Here is a 21,617-nt window from a genome sequence, read left to right as displayed (position 1 = left end):
AATGCGGCACGTCTCCCGATGAAACGTATCAGCGAAAACGCAGGTGAAGAGGGTGCTGTCACTGTGGAGAATGTTGCAGAGTATAATGACTGTTGTATGGGCTATGATGCTCAAAATGCTCGGTACGTTGACATGTTTGAGGAAGGCATTATTGACCTTGCCAAAGTAGTCTCATCATGTGTGGTTGATGCGGCCTCGGTGGCCGGTTTGATGATTACTACAGAGGCCAGTGTATGTGATTACTGTGCAGAATGAGAAAAGTGGAGCAGGGAGGGAAAGGGTGAGGGACTTCTCAGATTGGTGATAGATGGCAACAGGGCAATGGAATCATCGAGAATAGCTGCGACATGAAAGAAGGAGGAGGACAATAATGGTGGTGATAGGTTTGTGTATGTGTGTACGCGTTTTTTGGCATGGAGAAGTGGCTTCGTTTACAGTTCAAACCATTTTTTTTTTTTAAGGGCCGACGCGCCTCCTGTGGGTCGGTGATAACGACGAGGAAAGATTAAGTGGTGATGGACAAGGTGGTGGATGACATTCTCACCCCTGCGTGGATATCCCCACTCTGTCACAGTTCCACTGCAACTTTTTAAAGTTTTTGATCTTTATACATATATAACATTGGCTCCCTTCTCTCCACCATCGAGTTGCGCAGGTGTGAGTGAGTGAGTGTGTGTGAGAGAGAGAGGTAGCGAAGGTGGGTGTGGGAGTTCCCGCATTTGCGTTTGGGTGTGGGGTAAGGGGAAATGTTGCGTCTAACACGTCTCTTTCTGGAGATGGCTCCAGAGCTGCAACTGGAATACGTGCCGTTGCTCTTCATGCGCACCATCCTCGGGCCAGATGGCGGTTTTGCCGGTGAGGAGCGCCTTATTAAACGCGAATTGGCTCGAAAGTACATTGAAGATGGTCATGCTGTAACGCCCACAGAGGAGCTTCGACAAGGGCTCTGGTGCTTTGACCCGGACACGAATCAGTATGATCGATTTATAGAACGAAATGAGGAGTTTCTGGATTTTGCCGCACGCAAGCGACAGTGGCTTGATGTCTACTGGCGAGTGAACACAGGATACCTGTTGTTTGGACGGCAGTCATGGGGTCAAGGCTTTCTTATTAACTGTCCATTACGAAAAAAGGACGTGGCGCAGAAGCTTTGGGAACAGTACAAAGTTCGTGTGGATCCTAGACTCGTTGAGTTTCGCGAGAAGGATCGTCGTACAGGCATCCAGGACCTGGGCCACAACTGGTGCTGGTTATATTTACCAGGGGCAGAAGAGTTAGGCATCGACCGAGAGGTGTATGACAACAAGCGTGTGAAGGTCCGAATGCACATACGCAAAATGACATCCATGTACTCCCTTTACTGATGGATGGGTGATGATGATTGTGCATTTATTGGATGTGTTTGCGCTGCTTCTGTCAGTACCGATGACGTTTTGCGCTCTCGATCTATCCCTCTCTTTGTGTATGTATGCATCTACTGCCGTGACTGGTGCTAGGATTGCTAGGTATGTGATCTTTCTTTTTTTTTTTTACTTGCCGCTTCCCGAGTAGTAACGGGTAATAACAAAAGGAGACTGTATTTAATTAGGGGTTATTATTTGTATATTTATAGCGGTGTGCTGAGGAATAAAAGGGCAAACAAACTTGTATTGAGGGAGAGGAAGAGGGTCAAGTAATGTTCAAAGCACTGCAAAAGCGTGTGCTGACACCTTCATTGGTCTTAATGGGGTCAAATCGTTACTTATGCACCACACGTTGCACATGAGAGAAACCGAACAGGCCTGCAATGGATCAAGAAGACAGGGAGGAGCTGGAGCGGGAACAACAGCTGCGTGAACGCTTTTCGCAAAAGATTGAGGAAGCCATGCCGCAGCACGCGCGGCATGGCACTGGTAATTGTAGTAGTGGGACTTGCGGGGCTCAACCGACCTCCTCGACCGCGATGTTTTTCCGATTTATGTTTTTCTTGACTTCAATACTCCTCCTTTTGGGACTCACACAAATCACCGACGCAAATTCTCCTTTAAACCTCATGCGGAGCATGCCTTGGTGGCAGCTGCCCATATCTTCAGTTTCGTACTTTACACTTATGGCAGCTTTGCTGCCGTACAGAGAGCAGCGTCGGATAAAGGAGGAATATGAGGCTGCCTCAAAGCTTAATCCATCACTGACGCTTGATCAGTTCTTTGCCCAGCGCTATCCCACTATCTTCCAAGGCTACCACACTCAGCAGCAGGAGGTTGTGGCAGCCGTCTCTGCATGCTTTGCCTCAGCCAATGACTTGAAGTTCGTCAAGTCTGTTTCGCGTGCTGCGGGGTCTGCCAGAGATATAAGGGCCTCCGTCGACAATATAATAGGAACCCTGAAGCGGGATTATCCACATCTCTTTCAAAGCAACGGAACCTCGCCAGTGCCATCGATGAGAGTGTAGCCATGCAAAGAGCTTAAACCAAAAGTGCCCAAAGACGACGATTGGCGGTCATTTCCCATGAAAAACAAATCAGTACTGTTGCTAGTTTGCTGTGGTCTCTTCCCAATAACAGCAGAAATATATATATATATATATCACCTTTACACTTATACAAGAACGCAAAAGACACCTTCGCCCTGCTCTTAATCTGCCTCTGGTTACATGGACTGCTTTTTTTTACCTCTCAGACGACTCTCGTTTCCTTCAATCTTGTCAGACGAGGGTTGCTTAGCTAGAGTATATAGTGTGAAACAAAGATGGGATGCACCGAGAAACAATATGCGCAGCTCCCAACTGGCGAGAGTGACGTAACAGAGGTAATAGGAAAACCGGGTGGAATTCAATCAAATTTTCCCTACCACTGGTTGGATTCCAAACACCCTGACAAAGCACGACGACGTATTGGGGACCTTTATTGGAATGGATGGGCTGCATTTGTTATTGGGTTTGCACTTTCTGGTGTGGGCATGACTTTTTTGGTGTTGGGTTTGGGCTGTCTGGTGTTTGTGGAGGACGCTCCGCGTGGTTTTGCCCTGTTTTTTGTAGGGGTTTTGCTGTCGCTCCCGGGCGTGTACAGTCTGATTGTATTGTGGTACTATGTGTGCGGGAATAAGAATTACTCCTACTTCCAGTTGCTCGTTGGGTAGCACACGCCCATGCATCGTGCAGTTGGGTCTGCTGGTGTGTGTGTGTGTGTGTGTGTGTGTGTGTGTGTGAACGCCACAATGACGCGTTTTTTATGTTTTTTTTTTTTTTGGTGTGTGGGGGGTGGGGGTGCCCTTGCGTGTCTGTGTGTGTCTGATGGTCGTAGCAAAGTGGTCTTTGCTTCGTTCCACTATAGTGAGGTTGCCGCATTTTTTTTCTGCCTGCTGCTTCTGCCGTTTTTTTTTGTTTATTGTTTCGGTCCGAGGTAGAAGCATCCCTGCTGGTGAAGAACTGGAAGGGAAACTTGATTTATACGTGGGGAGGCAGGGGTCGGCAGCGTGCGATTGGGTGGCGGAGAGAGTGAAGGGTCTGCGGATTGCCTGCTAACCTCCGTTTTCCAGCAGTCGTGACACCCGCACGAAACGAAGAAGAGTACGCGCATACGCATACACACGACCTGGCACACGTGGTTTTGTCATGCAAAAGACGGCTCCGATTGTTGACTTGGAGACTTTTCTTCGTGACTCGTTTCCGTCACACAGTAACTTATTCACAACGGAGGATGTCGTCCGTGCGCTTGCCGATTACACGGGAACATTGCACTGGGAGGCATCTCTGGCGGTGGACCTGCGTCAGTCACACCATACCTTGCAGCAGGTGCAAACCTACGCGACAAAAATAATGATGGAAAAGAGAGAAATTAGTCAAGAAATATCCCGCACGATGGCGATGCTGCAGACAAATGAAGACGTATTCGAAGACAAAGAAGCCATGTGGCAAAGTGGAGAAGATTCAACTCCTTTGCCTGTCAAACCGTGCGTGCAAAAAATGAAAAAGATATGCAAACAATTTCGAGAAAGTGGGACGTGCAAGTTTGGTTCACGGTGTCTCTATCACCACTCAGCTCCGTTGCAGGGGCATGCAGCGGAATCCAACGCGACGAAGGCATCAGTCGGCCATTCGTTGGGTATTATGGGCCGGTGCGTGGAAAAGTTGCAGGATTTAAAAGTCTCTAGTGAGGCATTCGATTTGCATTCAAAGAGAAGGAAGCCTGCGGTGCTGGCCGCCCTGCCATCATCTACCAACAATTACTGTTCGTCGCCACTAACCCCACCCAATGCTACTCTGAAGGTCACGACGGAGATGCCACAGGATCCCTCAAATCCATTTAATTATACTGCGTGCTCAACGTTTACGGCTGTGGGCAGTGTTGTTATGGTCCCACTTTCGTTGCCTAATGGAACGATATACGGATACGCTCCCCTTTCGCTCCAGATGCCAGTTGTTCAATACCCCAATCAATAAACGATTACGTGTTCTTTTTTTTTTTGTTGTTGGAGGGGGGATCTTTTCTGTTTCATTGGGTTTATGATTTATTTGTTTATTTCTCCTCAGTCTTCATCACATATTGACTTCTTTGCTGAGCCGCCGTTCCCCCACTTCTCCGCCAAGAGGAGGAGGAAGTCATGGACGTGACACCTTTATTATTTTGCTCAGGGTTGCTTTTTGGTTTTCTTGTTGTTGCCTGGGGGTCGTTGGAGGAAATGGGTGTCCGTTTCTTAGCTGTGAACAGATAGTGGGGTATTTTCTACGGTAACTACAGAGTTTTGAGAGTGATAGAGCGGGCCGTAGCCACGACTTCTTTTTCGGCCGCTTTTTTTCTTTTCTTCTTTCATGTTTATTTATTTTTATTTTTTGTAACGACGGGGTGTAAAATGAATAGGCACTATGTCTTTTGTTTCTCATACTTGTTGTTGTTGTTCTTGCTCTTCTTGCCGACCCAACCGCGCGCATTCCGTTTCCTTCTCCCCGTCTGTATACGCAGGTGTAATTCGGTAGGAGTGGGGATGCTGCGGAGTACCTGCAGATGTCTGTTTTCGACGTTCGCACTGAACCCTGAGACCTCCGCCGCCCCGCATGGTCCCCCGCGTGGTCTTATCAATCGATATGTTTCCATGGGGCTCCCCCCGTGGGCGGCGTGGTGCAACAAAGTCAACCGTTATTCGCTTTACCGTATGAGTGGCGTGGCCCCACGCACTTTTTTGCCAAAGGCCCCACATGAAATGGATGTCATTTGGCTTAATGAGCGCGTCAGAGAGCGTGTGCGGACCTCCCGATCGGTTCAGAACGTCTATCGACAGCTGAAGTATCCTTACGTCAAGACAGGTATTCACTACAGCGACGTGCTGGACCACTGGGTTCAGGTTCCGATGGTGGAGGCGGCGATGTTTGAGGTTGAAAAGGATGGTGGGTTTGATAACTTTATCCTGAAGCGGTCGGGGCCTGAATTGCGCTCAACCTACGGGGAACGCATCCGTCGGCATATTTTAGTGCGGCAAAAAGAAATTCAGAAGAATTTTGTTTTGGCTCAACAAGCGAAACAACTGGCAGAGGTCATTTATGAGGAGATCCTGCCCTTGCAGGATGAAGCCGCTGCAGAGGCGGTGTTGGCGAAGTACGGAATTGAGAAGCAACAATTTTTGGAAGAGATGGCGCGCATCGTCGTCGCGCGGAAAGGAAAGGCGAATGCCGTGGACGTGGCTACGGAGGCGTTATTGCCGTGATGAATTGCTGATGGAGGAAGCAGTGCAAGAAGGAGCGAGGCGAGGAGGGTGGAGAGAAGAAGAAAATGCGAATTTGGAAAGAGACCTCTCTTATCTCCGCATACACGTGAAGCGACAACTCGTTGAACATTTGTTTTTGTTTGCTTGTTGTTGTTCCCTTTTTTAGTGTTGTGCCTTCTCTTCACTTCTACAATCTAATTGTCATTGTTGTTGTTGTTGTTTTTCTGTTTCTGTTCATTTCATCCTATTAGCTAACAACGTGTGCAGAGAGTTGTGGAGCTGATGCGCCAGGCGTTACGTCTTGGCTACCAAGCCTATGTTCCAAAGGGCGCGATTCTCAGAACAGAGGCGCTTTCTGCGTCGCCTCACTTAGTGACTTCCGTGTTTCGCGAAACAGAGGCCGCGGCTGCACGTGCAGACAAGGCAAAGGAAGACGCAGGCTTTTTTAGCCTGCCCCGACTGAACTATCCAGTCGCGTCTGGCATTCCGGCATTTATCTCCAAACGACAGTTTGATGTCCAGTACAATATTTTTCACCGCGATACAGTACAGACGCTCAATCAACATACATTAGGTACTTCACTGGAGGGTCACAATCTTGAGACGGTCATTCGTAGGACGTCCTTTGATGCCACACAGGCAGTGACGCACACCGCGGCGGCAGAGCACTTTAACTATTGTTTTTTTTACAAGTCACTGCGGCCATGGGGAACGACCGTACCAAAACAACTTAGCGAGGCTTTTCAATTGCAATATGGCCGCAACGGCTCGTTAGATGTGGTGCAGGAAATAAAGCGCCTGTTAACTATTGCTGTTCTCTCGCACCAGGAGCGTTGCGGTTGGGTTTATCTGGTTTGGACGGGAAAACAGTTTGATGTTGTGGAGTTTCCGCACGGTGCTTGCCCCATCGCCAGTGATCTTGTCCCACTCCTGGCGATTAACGTACACGAGAGCGCCTATTCCCTCGACTATGGCCACTCGGGACTGGAACAATACACACAAAATTACTTTAAGGCATGTAATTGGACTCTCGCTGAACGCTATTACTTTCAGGCGACTAAACAGTTGAGTTACGACGTATGAAGGTATATGACTGAGAGGGAATTTGTGCTTGAACTATTTTTGTCGTGTGTTTTTTTTTTTTGTGGTGTCCCTTTTTCCTGTTCATGTTTGTTGCATGTGTGTTAAGGCGAAGGAAAGGGAGCGATGATGGTGTGGTGGTGGAAAATGCTCATTGGTGTGTGCAGGCGTGAGTGACAGCAACTGTGAAGGTGGTACCTTTGATTTTTATTTTATCTTTGCTTTTGTTTTTGTTTTTGTTCTCTCACCTTTTGTGAGGGTCTCTTTTTTTTTCCCCCACTTCTGTTGTCTCTTTTTCTCGCTTTTCTGTACACACACACACACACACACACACCTGGCGGCGCACACACAACTTATTGTCATAGTTGCGTATGCGTTTTTAGTTGTTGCTTTTTTTTGTTTCCGCCAAATTTCTATTATTTGCTCTTCATACTTCCAGAATGGTGCTGCCTCCTTGCCACGTGTACTCCGCTCTGGTAAAGAACACTGCCCCCATTGTGGTGAAGGTCAAGGCCACGTACGCCATGCCTAATAACATGGCCGATGTGGAGGTGGAGGTACCCATTGGGCCCGGTGAGACGACGCCTCTGGAGCAGAAGACAGTGCAGGTCGACCAGATGACGTTGACAGGACACATTTGCCGTATTTCCGTTGAAGGTGGGGCGTTGCTGGAAGCTCCTTTCAGTGGAGTGTCGTCTCCCGTAAAGGACTACGTGGTGGAGGTTCACTCCGACGGTGGTGCGCTGCGGCTGCATGCAATGGGCAAGAAGTTAACTTAGTGGAAATTTTTTTGCTCATCATTCTTTGTATCGCACTCAAAAAAAAAATTACCCCCCATAGTGGAAATATGCGGTTTTGGCCAAACGTGACGTGGAAAATATTTACTTGCCATGCTTCTGCACCTGTATCGCTTGCATGCATACAACAATGTATTTATCTCTCTCTTTAGCTGCATATATTTAGGTTGAAAATTAGTGGGGAAATGCGTAAGTAGAGGAACTTCACTGAATGGGAGGATGATTGTCTTATTTTAGTTTTGTCGCCTATTAATCGAATTTCTCTTTCTTGAATTTTCTGTTTCTAACGATGCTGCGTTCGGGAGGCGGTGTGAGTGCAGCTCTTTCTGTGTCCTCCCAGTCCGACCGCCACCACCACGACGACCACGGCCACTGATGCATTCCACACAGAGGGGAATCCCGTGGTTGCGGGGGCATCAAAGACTGTCACTTCATGAGTTTTCAGCGAGAGCCCGGCTATCACAGCACTCATTATTATTATTATTTTATGTAGTAATTGTTTGCTGTTTGCGTGTTAGGGAATTAATCACGTTTGAACTGAAATTTGAGAGGAAGGGGCCAGACTTTTTATTTTCTTGTGGTGCCCGTTGTCCATGCGAGGAGAAAGGGAAGGAAAGGTGAGGGGGGTGGGCGATAGGATTTTATTCTGTCCAACACGCTCTGTAACGTATTTAACGATCACGCGTATACGCTTGCGTGTATGTGATTTTCCCACATCTCTTTTTTTTTTTCTGTGGAAGAGGTTTATTAGCTTACAACAAGAGCATCCCTCACACAATGTCGTCCCGTCAAGGCGGCAAGCAGAAGCCTCTCAAGGCTCCCAAGAAGGAGCGCATGGAAGACGACGATGACGACATGGCTTTCAAGCAAAAGGTGCGTGAACAGCAAAAGGCGGAGAAGGACGCCATCGCGAAGCTGAAGAGTGGAAAGAAGTAAAAAAGCGTCTTTCCAAGGTTCATCGATGCACGTAACGAGGAGTGTGACAGCAAGAGAGAGAAGGTGGGGATTGCGCGAGCGTGAGAACCCGCAGATAAAAAAAATAATACAATGGTAATAGGAGGGCTCGGCCTTAAAAACACATGTCTCCCCGCACATGTACATGCACGGTAGCCAATGTGTACAACTCCATTTTATCGCTTTGTTGCGCGTCAGTTCTTTTTTTCCTTCCATCTGTTCCCACAGTTTTTTTTTCTGTTTTTTGGGTTTTCTGTTTGCCCGTTTGCTTTGATTTTTCTTTCTTCCTCTTTCTTGGTTGGTTGTTTCTATCATAAATGATTCTCTGCGTGTTTGGAGCGGGGTGAGGCAACAAAGCAAACAAGTGCTGTTATTCGTTAAACCAGCTGCAGAATTGCATGGTGAGTGGGGCTGCGGAGGCGAATTCTACCATGCTTCAGTCTTTGACGGAGGACCACCGGAAGCTCGTCTTCTCCTTCATTCGCATGCTTCGCGAGGTAGATTCGCCCAACCCAGAACGCGTGAGCGCTATCGTCCAATTACTTGGTGAAGAGTATGGCGTCGACCCCGCCGGGGTGGGCGGCTCCCACGACACCGGCGTGAATCTTATGGACACCTTTTGCCAGGCGCTGCAGAGTCACAAGTCGGAAGAAGGCGAGCAACAGAAGGAGAAGTTCAAGGCATTTCTTGACCTTATTGAAAAGAAAGGGTACTTTGCCGGTGCGGAGCCCGGGACGGAGGAGTATGCGAACCGCTTGGAGAAGGCGAAAAAGAAGTTTGAGATGCGAAATAACCCGTACCAGGGAATGAGCGCCGAAGAGATTAAGAACAAGGGCAATGAATTAATGGGCCTGTCAAAGTACAAGGAAGCGATTGCATATTACACCAAAGCCATTGAGATGGAACCCGAAAATCACGTATTTTTTGCCAACCGCGCTGCTGCACACACCCACTTAAAAGACTATAACAGTGCGATTATTGATTGCGAACACGCTATTGCTCTCAGTCCAAATTACCCGAAAGCGTATTCTCGTTTGGGCACGGCACTCTTTTACCAGGAGAAGTATACGCGTGCTGTGGATGCATTTGCAAAAGCATGTGAGCTTGAACCCACAAATGAGCGGTACAAGGAAGACTTGAAACAGGCGGAGGAGAAAGTCAAACTTGTGGGATCTGCTCGCACAGGAGCTGCCACCGCGGGGGGCTTTCCCTTAGCGGGAGGGATGCCTGATTTTGCACAGATCTCACAAATGATGAATAATCCTCAGTTTGTTGAGGCAGCCACACGCATGATGCAAAATCCACAATTCAGTCAGTTGGTGGCAGGCATGGCATCACGCTTTGGCGATGCGGCATCGAATCCGGAAGAGCTTCTTCAAGCCCTTGGAAGTATGCCCGGGGGTGGGGTAAACAGTGACGGTACGATACAGACCCCGTTTGGAAGTATTGATCGTGAACGTCTTGAGAGACTTCAGGAGGAGGAGGTACGTCAGAATCCAAGATTCCGCGCCATCATGGATGATGTACGGCAAAATGGATTTGCTGCCTTCCAGAAATACATGGGGAATCCCGAGGTCATGGATTTAATTGTTCGATTCCAAAACGCCATCATGGATTCCAGCAACACGGGCTCGTCCTCGGAATAATAATAATAAAATGTGAAAAAAAATATGAGGATTTTTAGTTCCTTGTATTTTTTTTCTTTTTTTTCTATTGTTGTCTTTCAGTAATCTGAAAAGGTGGAGGTGGATATGAAGGCAAACAGGATTATTATGGCAATGCTGCCGTGCGAAAGCAGACGCTTGTGTGTGTGGGGTGGGGGGGGGGGGGTGCAGCAGCGACAAAAGGAGGAGCTTAAAGGTCGTGAATTAAACGGAGAAGTTATTCATTGGTAAATTTTTTATTTGCCTTTTTTTCTTCTTCTTCTTTCTGTTGTTGTCTGCAAAGTGCCGCCCATGAGGCCTATATTTTCCATTGGTGCGGTGTGAAGTTGAAGAACAGAAAATAAGGGAATGACCTGCAGTGATGCAGGCCGCTATTTTTTTTTGTTGTATCCGAACCAGCGACCGCTGAACACGACGCCGTTCTTGACTACATTGCGCAGAGATTGACAGGAAATGTTTTGCCATGGGCGCGGCGTCAGGAATCCGAACTCGTGTTGCAGCTGCCTGTATCTTGCGCACGGTTGGACTAAGTAAGCTTCAGCTGACAGGCGGCAGCGTCGATGGGGTGAGTGTGAGGTGGAACCAGCGATGCGGCTCTCGATCCAGCGGAAGGGTTTGTCTGCAGGGAGTGATGTGCGGGGTCTCCAGTGGCTTCGGAGAACGTTGCAGAACTTTTTAAATGAGATGAGCAAGCACCTTGCAGTCCCAGCCGACTCGCATAACTTCAAAGCTGGGGAAGGTTCTGATGTCGGCTATATGACGGTGGAGTCATTTGCGTTGTTGCATAAATCTTCATCTTTGTTTCCACATGAGTTCTCCTTTGGTGGAGTGCGGGCAGCTTTTCTAAGTTTTCTAACCCTGAAATGGGGTGAGGGTGCCCTTGTTTGTCAAGCAGCTACAGGCCTATCGCGTGCCCTGCAACAACATCGATGCCATGATGTGGGGGTTCATCTCTTCAGTTTTTTTTTCTCCTGCAGAAGGTACGATGAAAAGGGCTTTGGATTATTATTTTTCTTGCAGTGGTAGACATAATTGAAATGCCATTTCTCTTCTTGCTGTGTAGATGGGCGTTGGGTTTCTGTCAATAAGGTACAGTTGTGTGCAAACCTCTGCCTTGCGGCATGCAGCCTTTCTTCTGCGATGAAGGCGAACATTACTACACGACACGGCTTCAGAATGTCATTGCACGTTGGCTCTGTCACAGGGAAGGCACTAACAGGAGCAGTGACAAGAGTAATGGGGAAGTTTTTAGCAAACCAGAAACATTGGGCCAGCTGCACCCTTTTTGTCCACCGCACTCGGAGTCACTTTGTGCTGAAGTCTCCAAGCGTTCATGTGATACCTGAGGGACACATTTTGGCGCTTCCGCTTCTCAACACAAAAATGGAGAGAATGCAAGAGGGCTTCAACAATTCACAGTGTTCCCCCATTGCCAGGGAGGCACATACTATTTCATGTACTGTACCTCTGACGATTCCATACAGTACGGCGTTGCGTTGTACAGGGGGTGGTTTAGACAAAACCGAAGTGGAGATTTGCTTTGCCGTGCCTACTGAGGAGATGGTGAATGCCGGCGTGGTGGCTGCAAATGGATGTTAATCGATGTGGTTTCCAACAGCGTGGCGTGGTCCAACATAACCATCATCAACTGAGCGTGAAAGAAGAAGTGAGTATCACTGCAGTGGTTGTTTATCTGCTTGGTCATGAGGCACGTTTTAAAATGGAGTTAAAAGACTTTGAGAAACGCATGGCCGAAACCACGCACTATCATGAGAGACTTTTGATGAGAGGTTTGGGGGGCCCACGCAAACGATAATACACGTTGAACAGGTGTGGTGAATGATGTGGGTATTGCATCAGGAGGAAAGAAGAGGCGGGGGGTGGGGGATGATTTATTTTTCTATGTTCTTTTCTTGATGGGTGGGAGCACATTCTTGCATTTGTTGCTTTCTGTGTGTTTATTGCTTCTTCTTTATCTATTACTCTCTCTCTCTCTCCTTGTCCTTTTGTTCAAGTTTCTGCGTGTATCGACTTGTTTTCCGTATGGGGGATCTAGTGTGAGGCGTAAGTTGCAAGGGTGAGGAAAAAGGAATAAAGTTCCTCATACTGTCAATAACAATAATGGAGGAGATTCGCGTAAATGACACCGGGTTGCCAATCGCATACTATGTGCTTCTGGCTGAGTTTGACGTTGACACTGGACCCTGCTTACGTGCGAAGTATCCGTCTGCTCTGTCGCGGGCGAAGGAATCCGCAGATGGGGAGGGAAATATGTTGTGTGGGATGGTCAACAAACGCCGTGATGAAACAGTAAAACAGTCTCATTCTTTGGAATTAGATGAGGACTATTGCGCAAGCCACATGCTACCAGATGGTGGCGAAAAGCAAGTGATTAGCAGGACCATTTTTATTGCCAATCGAACCAGGCCTGTGAATACGCATCGCTTCCCCGTGTGCTGTTTCACATTGACGGCGCCAGCGCGGCCGAGGGACTCGGAAACAGGTTCCTTAAGCTTCAGTAAAGAGTGGGAATGGGTGCGGGACGCGGCAGCCGAAGACGTACTTCTTCATGAGGAGTTGAATTACAACCGAGCCGCCGGCAACGTGTGTGTGCTCTCCAAGGGTGCTGTGATGTGGGGGCCTGTAACGGTTCAGGCGCCCGATGCCTTTCAAGTGTGTCCTACGCTTCCCACGAGTGTTGTTGCCTTTGTTCAACAACTACGGAAGAGGTTTGGCTTGCGCAGCGCAGATGTGGCAAGGGGGAGAAAATCTCATAAAAATGATACAAAGACTTTTTTCGATATCCCTTTGATGTCATCTACAGCCATAACAGACTATTCATTCCTTGTACATCATTCTGACTCAGTGTATCGCGGCTTTTTGATGAAGTCGACACATTTAGAGGTATTGATGAGGTCGAAGAAGATGCCACAATCCTCGCCAGGAGCAGGAGTAATCATTGCAAATGCAGTAAAAGAGGAACCAGCAATTGAGCTCTTGAACGGCACGGAATCCTCTACTGTGCCGCCCCTCTACGGTCTTTGTGCGGTGGTAACGCGCAAAGACCTCTCTGTTAGGCGTGGAGGTATCAGTAAGAGTGTGGCTCTTTTAGGACCCAAACTGGTATGGCTTGAGTGTTTTTTTCCGCTTCTTGTTGAGACAGCATTGCAATGCTGCGACATAAAGGGAAAAACGGAGGAGGCATTTGAGCAGCAGACAGCTCTGGTGCGACGCTGCTTTGAGGCTGTCGACGCCGCGACGTGTTCTTTGAGACATGCCATTCGCGAAGTGCCAGGAACTTCTTTGGAGCATGAAGTTATGCGTCTTTTCAACATGAGTGGAAGACAGGCGCATGTCTTATGCGCACTATCGCCCTTTGGATCTTCGCACAAGTTGCGTATTCCCCTTTTTCCTCAGATGTACGATTTTGATTTCTCGAGTTATGGTTTAGAGCAAATGGTTGAGGTTTGCGGTGCATCCTTCTGGACGCTGGTTGTGGCTGTATTGCTAGAAAAACGAGTGGTGGTACTTTCCAGACAAGGACTACCGAATGATGTCTGTGAGGCTGCACTATCGCTTGGCCTCATTGGCAACCTGCTAGATCCCCATTTTCTGACAACCAAAGTGTTTCCTTACACTTCCGTCAACGGGTTTTCCCACTTTAGCCATGTCCCTGGCTACATTATTGGGACAGTGAACCCTATTTTTGAGACGCAGCATGCCTGGTGGGATGCCCTGTGTGATCTGGACAATAAGTGCGTTGTTCTGTCGTCTGAAGGTAACAGCAGCGTCACTAGCCTCCACTACGGTAGTGGTTCCGGGAATGCAAGTGGAAAAGCAGGCGATTGGGCAACACAAGATGCGCGGGTTTCTAAGTATATTCTTGATAGACTCGCTCGAATGAAAGCCATGCGGAAGTCATCATGTGAACGACATCAAGCTGTTCTTCTGATGATAGAGGAATACTTAGTCATGACGATTATGGTAAGTGAGGTGGACCACTCCATCCTCAGTCGTATTGTACAGACTGTCTTCTGTACACCGACGTTAGATCGACTTCGGGCACTTGCGCAAGGAAGCGCTATTTTTCATGGGGCTTTGGAACACTTTCTTCTTCCTGGCGAGGATCCTTTGTTAATTATTGCCGTGGCTACTGTGCGCCGAGCCAATAGGTGTGATAGGGTGGAGTTGATGCGAGCCCTGGCTCACCTTCTCAACCGCGTGCGTTCATATAATGATGTTATTTGCCTCCTACGACGTATGCCGCTGGCTTTGGAGGGTCTAAATCCAATTGCGTTGCAGTTGCTACACACCTCACCGCCGGTGTGCCAAGCTGCTCTGGAGCTGATGCGACGTGTGGAGCTCTTTCCACCTGGAAAAATTGCCATTGCGGCGATGAATGAGTTTTCGCGCATGAAGTACAAGGCGGCGTCGCAGGATGTATTGCATTAATCTTGCGAAATGGTGTATTGAAGTGGTATTTCAACGTCTGACGATGGTGTGTCTATGGGCGCTTCGATGAATCCCGAGCGGTTGCAAATAAATTTAGAGATTATTGAAATTTTCTTTTTGTGTCTTTCTGTTGTTTTTGAGATACGATCTCAATTCGCCCCAATCCCCTCTTGCTGACACCCTCTCCATTGTGTCTGTCCTTTTTTTTTTCTTTTACGCGGAGGTCTTCCTCCCACTCTTTGCCATTGCAATTTCCTTCTATTTTTCTCAGTTACACAGGTGTATATATATATATATATATATTGGTATTGGCATTGACTGGACTCCAATGGATCATTGGGTGGGGCGAATCGAAACGGTCTCGCACAGTGTGAGCGCCGTGGATGCCGCTGTTGGGGGCGTTATACAGGAGCTTCTGGTCGTCGCGGAACAGTATATGGCCGAGGTGTCTCAGGTAGAGGCGGTGGGTAGAACCATCCGTCAGGGCATTGCAAACTCCTCTGCCGCCGTCGTGAGCTGTCTCATGGACCTTGCCACAATGAGCACGGCGATGAAGGACGCCATGGATGCCAACCCAAGAGAGGCGCATGGCTTGGTGATGAATCTCTTTGGTGTTTTTGTAAAACAGCTCACGACCTACTACAAGGAAACCTACGAAATTCTTAGGATAGCAGGAGTGACGCTGCACCAGCAGCAAATTCTCTGTTGGAGTAAACGAGGCGAAATGGATAACGTTACTAGTACAAATAGCAATTTAAATATTGTGCCAGATGCGCAACCTTCGCTTGCCGGTGTGTCCCTTGTGGCATCCAATGCCCTTAAAGAGACGAAGAAGAAACATGCCGATGGAATGGAAAACAAAGCACGTGATTCCAGCAAAGACAATTCTGTGCTTCTCCACAGTGAACCAAAGCAGAAGCAACAAGAAGAAGAGAAGCTGGGGAATAAGAAGGGTGACAGAGACACCGCAATTGAGCATGCATTTTCACCAACGTTTGCCACAGAAACTGAGGAGAAACGGAACTATAATCAGGGAGATAGTCACAAGGAAATACCATCTTTAACGAGGGATGCAGTATTGGCTGTAAGGGAGCCAACGTACCTCCACGTGGCCTCAACTGTAGAAGACGCCCTTGGCCGTTTGGTGTTATCTAGCAGGCCAAGTGTTTTTACAGCTCCCGAATTGATTGAGCGTCGGCCACCCATAGCGACGTATTACATTAAACTTCCAGATCCTGGCTCGTTGGGGTCGCTGTTACTCTCCAATTATATTGCGTTAGGGGATGATATGCAGGCAGAGTTGATGTGTGACATTCTTCAAACCGATTGTGTGGAAGTGGAACCATTTGAGTCGCCTGCCAGCGAAATTGTTATAGAGGATCCGTTGGACCTTCACGAATTGTCTGCTTGTGGCTGGCGTGTAGGGTCTAGCGAGGACCATCAGCAAGTGCTATACACCTTGTATGTATTGATAAGTCGCGGAGAAAAAATGTCACGCTCCCTACTGATTCAGGAATCTCTCGTGATTAATGCGGAACGGGAAGAGGTAATGCATGAGATCACCCCACTTCCAGATGCACCACACATTGCCAAGGTGACAGTGCGCGGCTTTGACCCCTCAGCTTGGAGCGCCTCACCCAGTAAAAGGTACACGAGTGAACGCGTATTGGCCATCGTAAATATTACCAAAAACACCTACGAGAGGAATGGTTTTGTGGAGATCAAGAAAGAAGAGGTAGATGCGGCGGTGCAGCAACTCCACACTCATGAGCGGCAGTTACCGCGAGAAGACGAGCTACTGACCAAACCCAATACCGCCGTGGCGACGACGGCAGCAGCGTTTAAAGGTACAGTTGAGTTGGCGTCACTTGAACAGCCTGGAGAGGGGGAGGGATGGGGACTGAGCGACGTTGCAAAAGGGGCCGTGCGGGGAGCTGCCGCAGTTATGTTGGCCCCTGTCTCTGTGGGCAAAGTTGTTGGGAACGCCGTGCTTGATGCTTCGGGTGTAACCGGTGCCATTAAACAACAAGTGGAAGGTCTTTTTCGCAAGTCCTTTCCAAATCTGGCCTCAGAAGAGATTATTGAAACGTTCATATGTGCTCTTGTAGACGAAGGCAACCCATTACCAAAGCAAGGCTTCGTCTTCATTACACCACGCTGGCTTTGTTTTCGGGCTGATTTCTGGAGTGCCAACTTTAGCTTGGAATGGGATGAGATCAGGGATATTAAAAAGCAGAGAACGGCAAAGTTGCTAGAAAACGCAATTGATATACACACTCATTTGGGTGGGACGTACTTTTTAACATCCTTTGTCCAACGAGACCAGGCTTATAGTGCCATGATGAAACAATGGCTGAGAAAGTAGCCCACGTTTAGTGCGGCACTGTACTGCCTTTCTGCTGGAATAATATGTGTTATTTGTTTCTTTTTGTTCCATCTGCGTCTTTTTGTCTCGACGGCGACGCGTGGTGTTCTTCTACTCCTTTTCCTTTGACTGTTTGAACGACTGGAGGAGATTGCGGTGCGATACCCGTGAAGGTGCCACTGTCTTTTCTCACACCTGCGTATGCCCCATTTTTTCTTTTTTTTTTATTAGTTGCTGATTGCTCACTTTCCTTTTGGCGTTGCTGTTTTTTTTTTCTTTGCGTGGTTGCTGCTTGGAGTTTTTTTAATTATTTTTTTCTCCGCTTCTCTGGATTGTCTATTTGGCTCACCGTGATTTTCTCTCTCTCTTCTCTCTCTCATTCGTTTTTTTTCTTTGTTTCACCTCCCCCTTAGGCAGTATATTTATATACACGCCCACGTGTTCGTTTTTTTTTCCAATTATTGTACATCCGTAGTCGTCAGTTCGACGCGGCTTCCACGGACTGTGGGGGACATTTTTGGTGTTCTTTGTGTCCCCGCCTCCTCTCTTCAGCCCACACCTCTTCAGTTTGGCTGACCGTACGTGCGTGGGGGCGTGTGGAGCGGTTCGTAAGGGGGGACATTGAAGTGGAGGAAGAGGGCGGGGGATAAAAAAAAAAAGGTGGGTGGGGTGGGGGAGGGGGGCGTGGGTGAGTACTTGGAGATTGCTTTGAACTCGTCTGTGCTACTACTGTAAATATCGATTGCCCACGATCTCTCACTGCCGCTTTTGGCTGACTTTGACCGGTGCCTCACCACTTGCACCGGGATCGAGGAGCACAGGAACGGAGAGAGGGAGGGAGGCAGGGCGCTCCACGCGCACTTTTATCGCCCCAGACAATGTCGGATCATGTCGTTTATGGGAAGCCGTTGATGGTGACTGAGGAAAAGCTGCGTGAGGCTCGTGTGAAGCAAATGAAGCAAAAGGCCTTAAGAGATGCCCTAGACGGACAAGTAGCACAAGGTAAACGACATATGCTCAATAATGACGTTTTTGACACGAGGAATAATGCGGTGAAAAGAGATGCAGTGCAGAAACAATATATGTTTAGTTGTGAAGACGGTTGTGGTAAATTTATCCAGGTGAGTGATAGCTGCGAGCTGCGTGAGCATCCAGCCCAAACAGTACTCAGTACATCTACGGCTGGCAATGCACATAATAATAACGCTGCAATGTGGAACGTAGTGCCTGGTCATAGCAAACCATTGGATTTTATTTCCGACAATCAGCCATTGTATCAGTCAAATTCCTTGCCGCCAAACTTCTCAATGAACACTTCAGAAGCAAACCCCTTAGCACCAAAACGAACCGAATATAATAGTAACTCTCTTCCTCTGGACTTTGTGTGCAGTAGTAAAAAACAAAACGGTGGTTTTAACAAAGTATCACCGAGAGCACGTGAGTCACTTCCGAGAGGGGTGTCCCCTAAACATAGTCCGAGATCTGTGAAGATGGTAAAGGAACAGAACTATACAACGAATTATCTTCCATGCAACTTTAGTTCAGAGGACGTGAAGAAGCTGTTACATGAGTTAAAGACCTCGACGCATACATCGCCGCCGCCGCCGCAGTCACCCGTTGCGAGTCCAGGAATTAGAAGACGACATGCTAATGTGGCTCCTCCTTTGCACTCTCGACCAAATCCACATCAGAAGCAGCATGTTGGCTACCTTCCCCCGTTAGATGTTGCAGACGGATTGGTCGGCAGGCGAACATCTGGTGAACCTCCGCCACCACTTGAATTGTTCGGTTCACCTCCACGTGAAGTTTTAGGCGCTCAAGCCCAGAACGGGAAGAGTTTAGGACACCCGAGGTTGAAGCAGTTATCAGCACCGCGAGGACCTTCGAATGATGCGCGTGGACGACCCTCAGCGGGTATAGTGGAACCTCGCAATGGTCACAAACGAGCAATCGAGAATACGGTGGAACAGCTACAAAAAAAGCTGGAGTCCCGCGACTTTCAAATGGCAATAATGCGAGAGAAGGAAAAGAATTGGGAGGAACAGGTAAAACAACTAAAAATGGAATTAAAGAGTGCCAAGAAAAAGCAACGAGATTTGAATAAACTTGTGAAGGAAGGGCCAATAAGGGCAGAGACGGCGCCCGATCAGCCTTTCATTCGCACGCCTAAGCAGGGTTTTCATGGAGCACCTTTAAGGAAGGGCCTTGGAGCTCCATCAGCCCCTGGGCTGGGGGGAAAAGAAAAATTCGTCAAGGGTTGTATTTTCACCAAAGAAATGTTTTGTCCTATAAGTGTACCGTCAGATAATGTTTCAACATCATTTGTTCCTCAGCAACAAAATCGTGTGCCATTTATGCAGGACTCCTTTAAATGTGCCTCTGCCTTGACGCGAAAAACGGCCTTTGGATTAGCCGAAGAAAACGCCAACCGTCCTGTACCCATAGAATATGAGCACCTTCTGCAATTTGTGAAGGAGCATATAATCACGCAGCAACAGGCGGATGAGTTGTGGCGGCTATTTAGTAATGAGAATTCACCACTTACACTCATTCGCCAACAGGCTTCAAATGTCAATCTTCCGGGTGAGGTGGAGACCACCAGTATGGACAGCAATTTTGTTTTGGAGAATGAAATGGAAGAATTCAGCTATGATGATGATGACACGGAACAGAAGAAAATTGAGGTGGAGGAAGAAGACGGCACAGAAGCACATGATGATGTAGGAGAGGAAGTAGTTTACAGCAATGGCTATGATAATGAGGAAATTGAAACCGAATATGATACCTTCGAGACGTTTGCAGAACTTCACCAGGAAGAGTATCTATCTGAGGAGGAGATGGATGATGAATAAAAATGGAGGCGAACCAACTTCTGTGTGCTGCGTCTGAAGGTAGGGTCGATTCGGTGGATCCTCGTGAGTGTATGTCTATGTGTCTGTGTGTGTATATATTGACTCAGCGCTAGTTCTGGAGGGTCATTTGAGCTGAGATGTAGATATAAGTGATGGGGGTGCAGCTTCTTTTCAAACTGGCTTTCTTGTCTTTTTTTTTTTGTGTGTAGTTATTGTTTCTTTTTTCATCTTCCATCTTTACTTTTAGATCTCTTCGCTTACCCCAGCATTTACTTTTGCTCTTACTGTGCGAATTTGTTATTTTTGGTTTGTTTATGCGCGTTGCTGCCTATATGGCTCTGCAGATGTATCTATTACGTTGTTTTTAGTTAGGTGTGTTTGTCTGTGTGCGTTTGTATGTGGGTATGGGTGTGTAGTATGACGGATTAATGAATATATATTTTTTTGGCGGTGGAGTGTTTGTGTGCATGCAACTGACGATGAATGATGGTCATTAGTGTTGATATTTTGTTGTTGTTGTTGCTGCTGCTGTATTATTGCTATTACTATTAATTATGGTTCTTTGCTTGTATTACTGCTTTATTTTTGGCACGTAGTAGGGCGGCGAATGATTGCTGACAACAGGGAACGGAGCATTGACTTTAGCCCAAACCCATCCGGCGAACTGGATGAGGAGGTGCTCACGCGGCTTCGCGATGCATTGAACAGCAATGACCACTACAGTAAACTTATCTTTAACAACAATCGTCTAAGCGACGAGGCGGTTGGCATTCTGGCCGCCATTCTGAAGGGATCTACCCTGATTGAGTACCTGTCTCTTTCCTCATGCCAGGTTCGCGACGTGGATGTCATGCGCATCGCCAATGCGCTATGCGTGAAGAAAGCTTTGAGGCACCTGGATTTGTCCAATAACCCCAACATCTCCAGCGCGGCAGCACCAGATATTGCGAGAGTCATTAGAACACTGCCGTTATTACGGGAGGTGTTATTAATTGGAACAGGTCTCCAGCCAGCAGGCTGCTCAAAGATTGTCGCTGCGGCAGAGCAAAACTCATCCTTAAAAGTGCTGGTGCTACCGTACACAGTAGGCTTCAGGATTCTCGACAGAGTTCGAAACGTCATTGAAAAGAGAGTCGATGCTAAAGTAGAGGATTTGGTGAAAGTGGAGAAGGCTGTGAAGCGGGCCGAGCCATCGCTGACAGACTCACCTGGAACATGTGATCTGGGCCCGACGGTAAGCCCGTGGAAGGAAAATATCTTGCCAAGGCTTCTTCTGCCTCCGCTTACCCCCTCTCAGAGAGGGGGACCGATGCCCACAGCTGAGCTATATTGTCCCACCAACTCCTTACGGATGATGGAGTTTCGTTGTTGGGCTGATCCGGCCGTTAAGAATGCCGCCGTCTACCTTCATGAGCTTGACAAACGTTGCCATCTTTTAGAAGCTCATCGGCAGGAAAAACGAGAACGAATTTGTGCGAAACGTGATGTGGAAGGAAAAAATCGTGCTGCAAACAGGCAACTACGGTATAGTAGCTGTGACAATTTTTCTGTTCTATAGTAGATGAAGTAACAAAAAAAAAAGGAGGATAATATAATATGTATGCCTTGTGGCCGTTTTTATCGTAGCACATGACATTGTTGTCCTAATACAACAATGATAACGCTCCGGGGTATGCTATTATTCTATTGATCTATGCGTTTGCCGTTTTCCTGGTTGCTGCTGGTGGTGTTTATGAGGTGGTGGGGCATGTATGTGTTATTATTATTAAAGCGC

General features: G+C 47.8%; 15 protein-coding genes across 15 annotated transcripts, besides 22 other annotated features; 14 read left to right on the top strand and 1 right to left on the bottom strand.

The window, feature by feature from the left end:
• Window positions 1-657: 657 nt before the first annotated feature.
• Window positions 658-711: a microsatellite.
• Window positions 712-746: 35 nt separating this feature from the next.
• On the top strand, window positions 747-1,364 carry TraAM80_03904 (uncharacterized protein; the record flags this gene model as incomplete). The annotated part of the gene is made up of 1 exon (XM_029380854.1): window positions 747-1,364. The coding sequence occupies one exon, from the start codon at window positions 747-749 to the stop codon at window positions 1,362-1,364; it is 618 nt and encodes a 205-aa protein (XP_029239259.1).
• Window positions 1,365-1,786: 422 nt separating this feature from the next.
• On the top strand, window positions 1,787-2,431 carry TraAM80_03903 (uncharacterized protein; the record flags this gene model as incomplete). Its single annotated transcript, XM_029380853.1, has 1 exon — window positions 1,787-2,431. One exon carries the CDS (start codon window positions 1,787-1,789, stop codon window positions 2,429-2,431), a length of 645 nt encoding a protein of 214 aa, XP_029239258.1.
• A 117-nt stretch (window positions 2,432-2,548) lies between these two features.
• Window positions 2,549-2,566: a microsatellite.
• Window positions 2,567-2,727: 161 nt separating this feature from the next.
• On the top strand, window positions 2,728-3,117 carry TraAM80_03902 (uncharacterized protein; the record flags this gene model as incomplete). The annotated part of the gene is made up of 1 exon (XM_029380852.1): window positions 2,728-3,117. The coding sequence occupies one exon, from the start codon at window positions 2,728-2,730 to the stop codon at window positions 3,115-3,117; it is 390 nt and encodes a 129-aa protein (XP_029239257.1).
• A 34-nt stretch (window positions 3,118-3,151) lies between these two features.
• Window positions 3,152-3,186: a microsatellite.
• A 17-nt stretch (window positions 3,187-3,203) lies between these two features.
• Window positions 3,204-3,226: a microsatellite.
• A 366-nt stretch (window positions 3,227-3,592) lies between these two features.
• On the top strand, window positions 3,593-4,420 carry TraAM80_03901 (uncharacterized protein; the record flags this gene model as incomplete). Its single annotated transcript, XM_029380851.1, has 1 exon — window positions 3,593-4,420. One exon carries the CDS (start codon window positions 3,593-3,595, stop codon window positions 4,418-4,420), a length of 828 nt encoding a protein of 275 aa, XP_029239256.1.
• Window positions 4,421-4,769: 349 nt separating this feature from the next.
• Window positions 4,770-4,814: a sequence feature (A-rich).
• A 49-nt stretch (window positions 4,815-4,863) lies between these two features.
• Window positions 4,864-4,890: a microsatellite.
• A 72-nt stretch (window positions 4,891-4,962) lies between these two features.
• On the top strand, window positions 4,963-5,679 carry TraAM80_03900 (39S ribosomal protein L28; the record flags this gene model as incomplete). Its single annotated transcript, XM_029380850.1, has 1 exon — window positions 4,963-5,679. The coding sequence occupies one exon, from the start codon at window positions 4,963-4,965 to the stop codon at window positions 5,677-5,679; it is 717 nt and encodes a 238-aa protein (XP_029239255.1).
• Window positions 5,680-5,877: 198 nt separating this feature from the next.
• Window positions 5,878-5,914: a microsatellite.
• Window positions 5,915-5,961: 47 nt separating this feature from the next.
• Window positions 5,962-6,762, top strand: TraAM80_03899 (superoxide dismutase; the record flags this gene model as incomplete). Its single annotated transcript, XM_029380849.1, has 1 exon — window positions 5,962-6,762. The coding sequence occupies one exon, from the start codon at window positions 5,962-5,964 to the stop codon at window positions 6,760-6,762; it is 801 nt and encodes a 266-aa protein (XP_029239254.1).
• Window positions 6,763-6,958: 196 nt separating this feature from the next.
• Window positions 6,959-7,000: a sequence feature (A-rich).
• Window positions 7,001-7,069: 69 nt separating this feature from the next.
• Window positions 7,070-7,093: a microsatellite.
• Window positions 7,094-7,199: 106 nt separating this feature from the next.
• TraAM80_03898 (uncharacterized protein) lies at window positions 7,200-7,538 on the top strand (the record flags this gene model as incomplete). Its single annotated transcript, XM_029380848.1, has 1 exon — window positions 7,200-7,538. The coding sequence occupies one exon, from the start codon at window positions 7,200-7,202 to the stop codon at window positions 7,536-7,538; it is 339 nt and encodes a 112-aa protein (XP_029239253.1).
• Window positions 7,539-7,898: 360 nt separating this feature from the next.
• Window positions 7,899-7,929: a microsatellite.
• A 97-nt stretch (window positions 7,930-8,026) lies between these two features.
• Window positions 8,027-8,045: a microsatellite.
• A 258-nt stretch (window positions 8,046-8,303) lies between these two features.
• Window positions 8,304-8,657, bottom strand: TraAM80_03897 (uncharacterized protein; the record flags this gene model as incomplete). Its single annotated transcript, XM_029380847.1, has 1 exon — window positions 8,304-8,657. The coding sequence occupies one exon, from the start codon at window positions 8,655-8,657 to the stop codon at window positions 8,304-8,306; it is 354 nt and encodes a 117-aa protein (XP_029239252.1).
• A 251-nt stretch (window positions 8,658-8,908) lies between these two features.
• TraAM80_03896 (putative small glutamine-rich tetratricopeptide repeat protein) lies at window positions 8,909-10,156 on the top strand (the record flags this gene model as incomplete). Its single annotated transcript, XM_029380846.1, has 1 exon — window positions 8,909-10,156. One exon carries the CDS (start codon window positions 8,909-8,911, stop codon window positions 10,154-10,156), a length of 1,248 nt encoding a protein of 415 aa, XP_029239251.1.
• Window positions 10,157-10,407: 251 nt separating this feature from the next.
• Window positions 10,408-10,447: a sequence feature (A-rich).
• Window positions 10,448-10,762: 315 nt separating this feature from the next.
• TraAM80_03895 (uncharacterized protein) lies at window positions 10,763-11,200 on the top strand (the record flags this gene model as incomplete). Its single annotated transcript, XM_029380845.1, has 1 exon — window positions 10,763-11,200. The coding sequence occupies one exon, from the start codon at window positions 10,763-10,765 to the stop codon at window positions 11,198-11,200; it is 438 nt and encodes a 145-aa protein (XP_029239250.1).
• A 114-nt stretch (window positions 11,201-11,314) lies between these two features.
• On the top strand, window positions 11,315-11,773 carry TraAM80_03894 (uncharacterized protein; the record flags this gene model as incomplete). Its single annotated transcript, XM_029380844.1, has 1 exon — window positions 11,315-11,773. The coding sequence occupies one exon, from the start codon at window positions 11,315-11,317 to the stop codon at window positions 11,771-11,773; it is 459 nt and encodes a 152-aa protein (XP_029239249.1).
• A 522-nt stretch (window positions 11,774-12,295) lies between these two features.
• On the top strand, window positions 12,296-14,626 carry TraAM80_03893 (uncharacterized protein; the record flags this gene model as incomplete). Its single annotated transcript, XM_029380843.1, has 1 exon — window positions 12,296-14,626. One exon carries the CDS (start codon window positions 12,296-12,298, stop codon window positions 14,624-14,626), a length of 2,331 nt encoding a protein of 776 aa, XP_029239248.1.
• A 282-nt stretch (window positions 14,627-14,908) lies between these two features.
• Window positions 14,909-14,929: a microsatellite.
• A 25-nt stretch (window positions 14,930-14,954) lies between these two features.
• Window positions 14,955-16,991, top strand: TraAM80_03892 (GRAM domain containing protein; the record flags this gene model as incomplete). Its single annotated transcript, XM_029380842.1, has 1 exon — window positions 14,955-16,991. The coding sequence occupies one exon, from the start codon at window positions 14,955-14,957 to the stop codon at window positions 16,989-16,991; it is 2,037 nt and encodes a 678-aa protein (XP_029239247.1).
• Window positions 16,992-17,200: 209 nt separating this feature from the next.
• Window positions 17,201-17,270: a sequence feature (A-rich).
• Window positions 17,271-17,348: 78 nt separating this feature from the next.
• Window positions 17,349-17,369: a microsatellite.
• A 281-nt stretch (window positions 17,370-17,650) lies between these two features.
• Window positions 17,651-17,685: a microsatellite.
• Window positions 17,686-17,810: 125 nt separating this feature from the next.
• Window positions 17,811-17,838: a microsatellite.
• Window positions 17,839-17,869: 31 nt separating this feature from the next.
• Window positions 17,870-19,843, top strand: TraAM80_03891 (uncharacterized protein; the record flags this gene model as incomplete). Its single annotated transcript, XM_029380841.1, has 1 exon — window positions 17,870-19,843. One exon carries the CDS (start codon window positions 17,870-17,872, stop codon window positions 19,841-19,843), a length of 1,974 nt encoding a protein of 657 aa, XP_029239246.1.
• A 63-nt stretch (window positions 19,844-19,906) lies between these two features.
• Window positions 19,907-19,936: a microsatellite.
• An 87-nt stretch (window positions 19,937-20,023) lies between these two features.
• Window positions 20,024-20,088: a sequence feature (A-rich).
• Window positions 20,025-20,068: a sequence feature (GA-rich).
• A 127-nt stretch (window positions 20,089-20,215) lies between the features above and the next one.
• Window positions 20,216-20,257: a microsatellite.
• An 83-nt stretch (window positions 20,258-20,340) lies between these two features.
• Window positions 20,341-20,393: a microsatellite.
• A 57-nt stretch (window positions 20,394-20,450) lies between these two features.
• Window positions 20,451-21,401, top strand: TraAM80_03890 (uncharacterized protein; the record flags this gene model as incomplete). Its single annotated transcript, XM_029380840.1, has 1 exon — window positions 20,451-21,401. One exon carries the CDS (start codon window positions 20,451-20,453, stop codon window positions 21,399-21,401), a length of 951 nt encoding a protein of 316 aa, XP_029239245.1.
• Between the last annotated feature and the right edge of the window lie 216 nt (window positions 21,402-21,617).

Source organism: Trypanosoma rangeli, assembly GCF_003719475.1.
Source record: "Trypanosoma rangeli strain AM80 chromosome Unknown Tra_15.4_contig_00106, whole genome shotgun sequence".
Classification (NCBI taxonomy): Eukaryota; Euglenozoa; class Kinetoplastea; order Trypanosomatida; family Trypanosomatidae; genus Trypanosoma; species Trypanosoma rangeli.
This window is presented reverse-complemented; position numbering and strand designations above follow the sequence as displayed.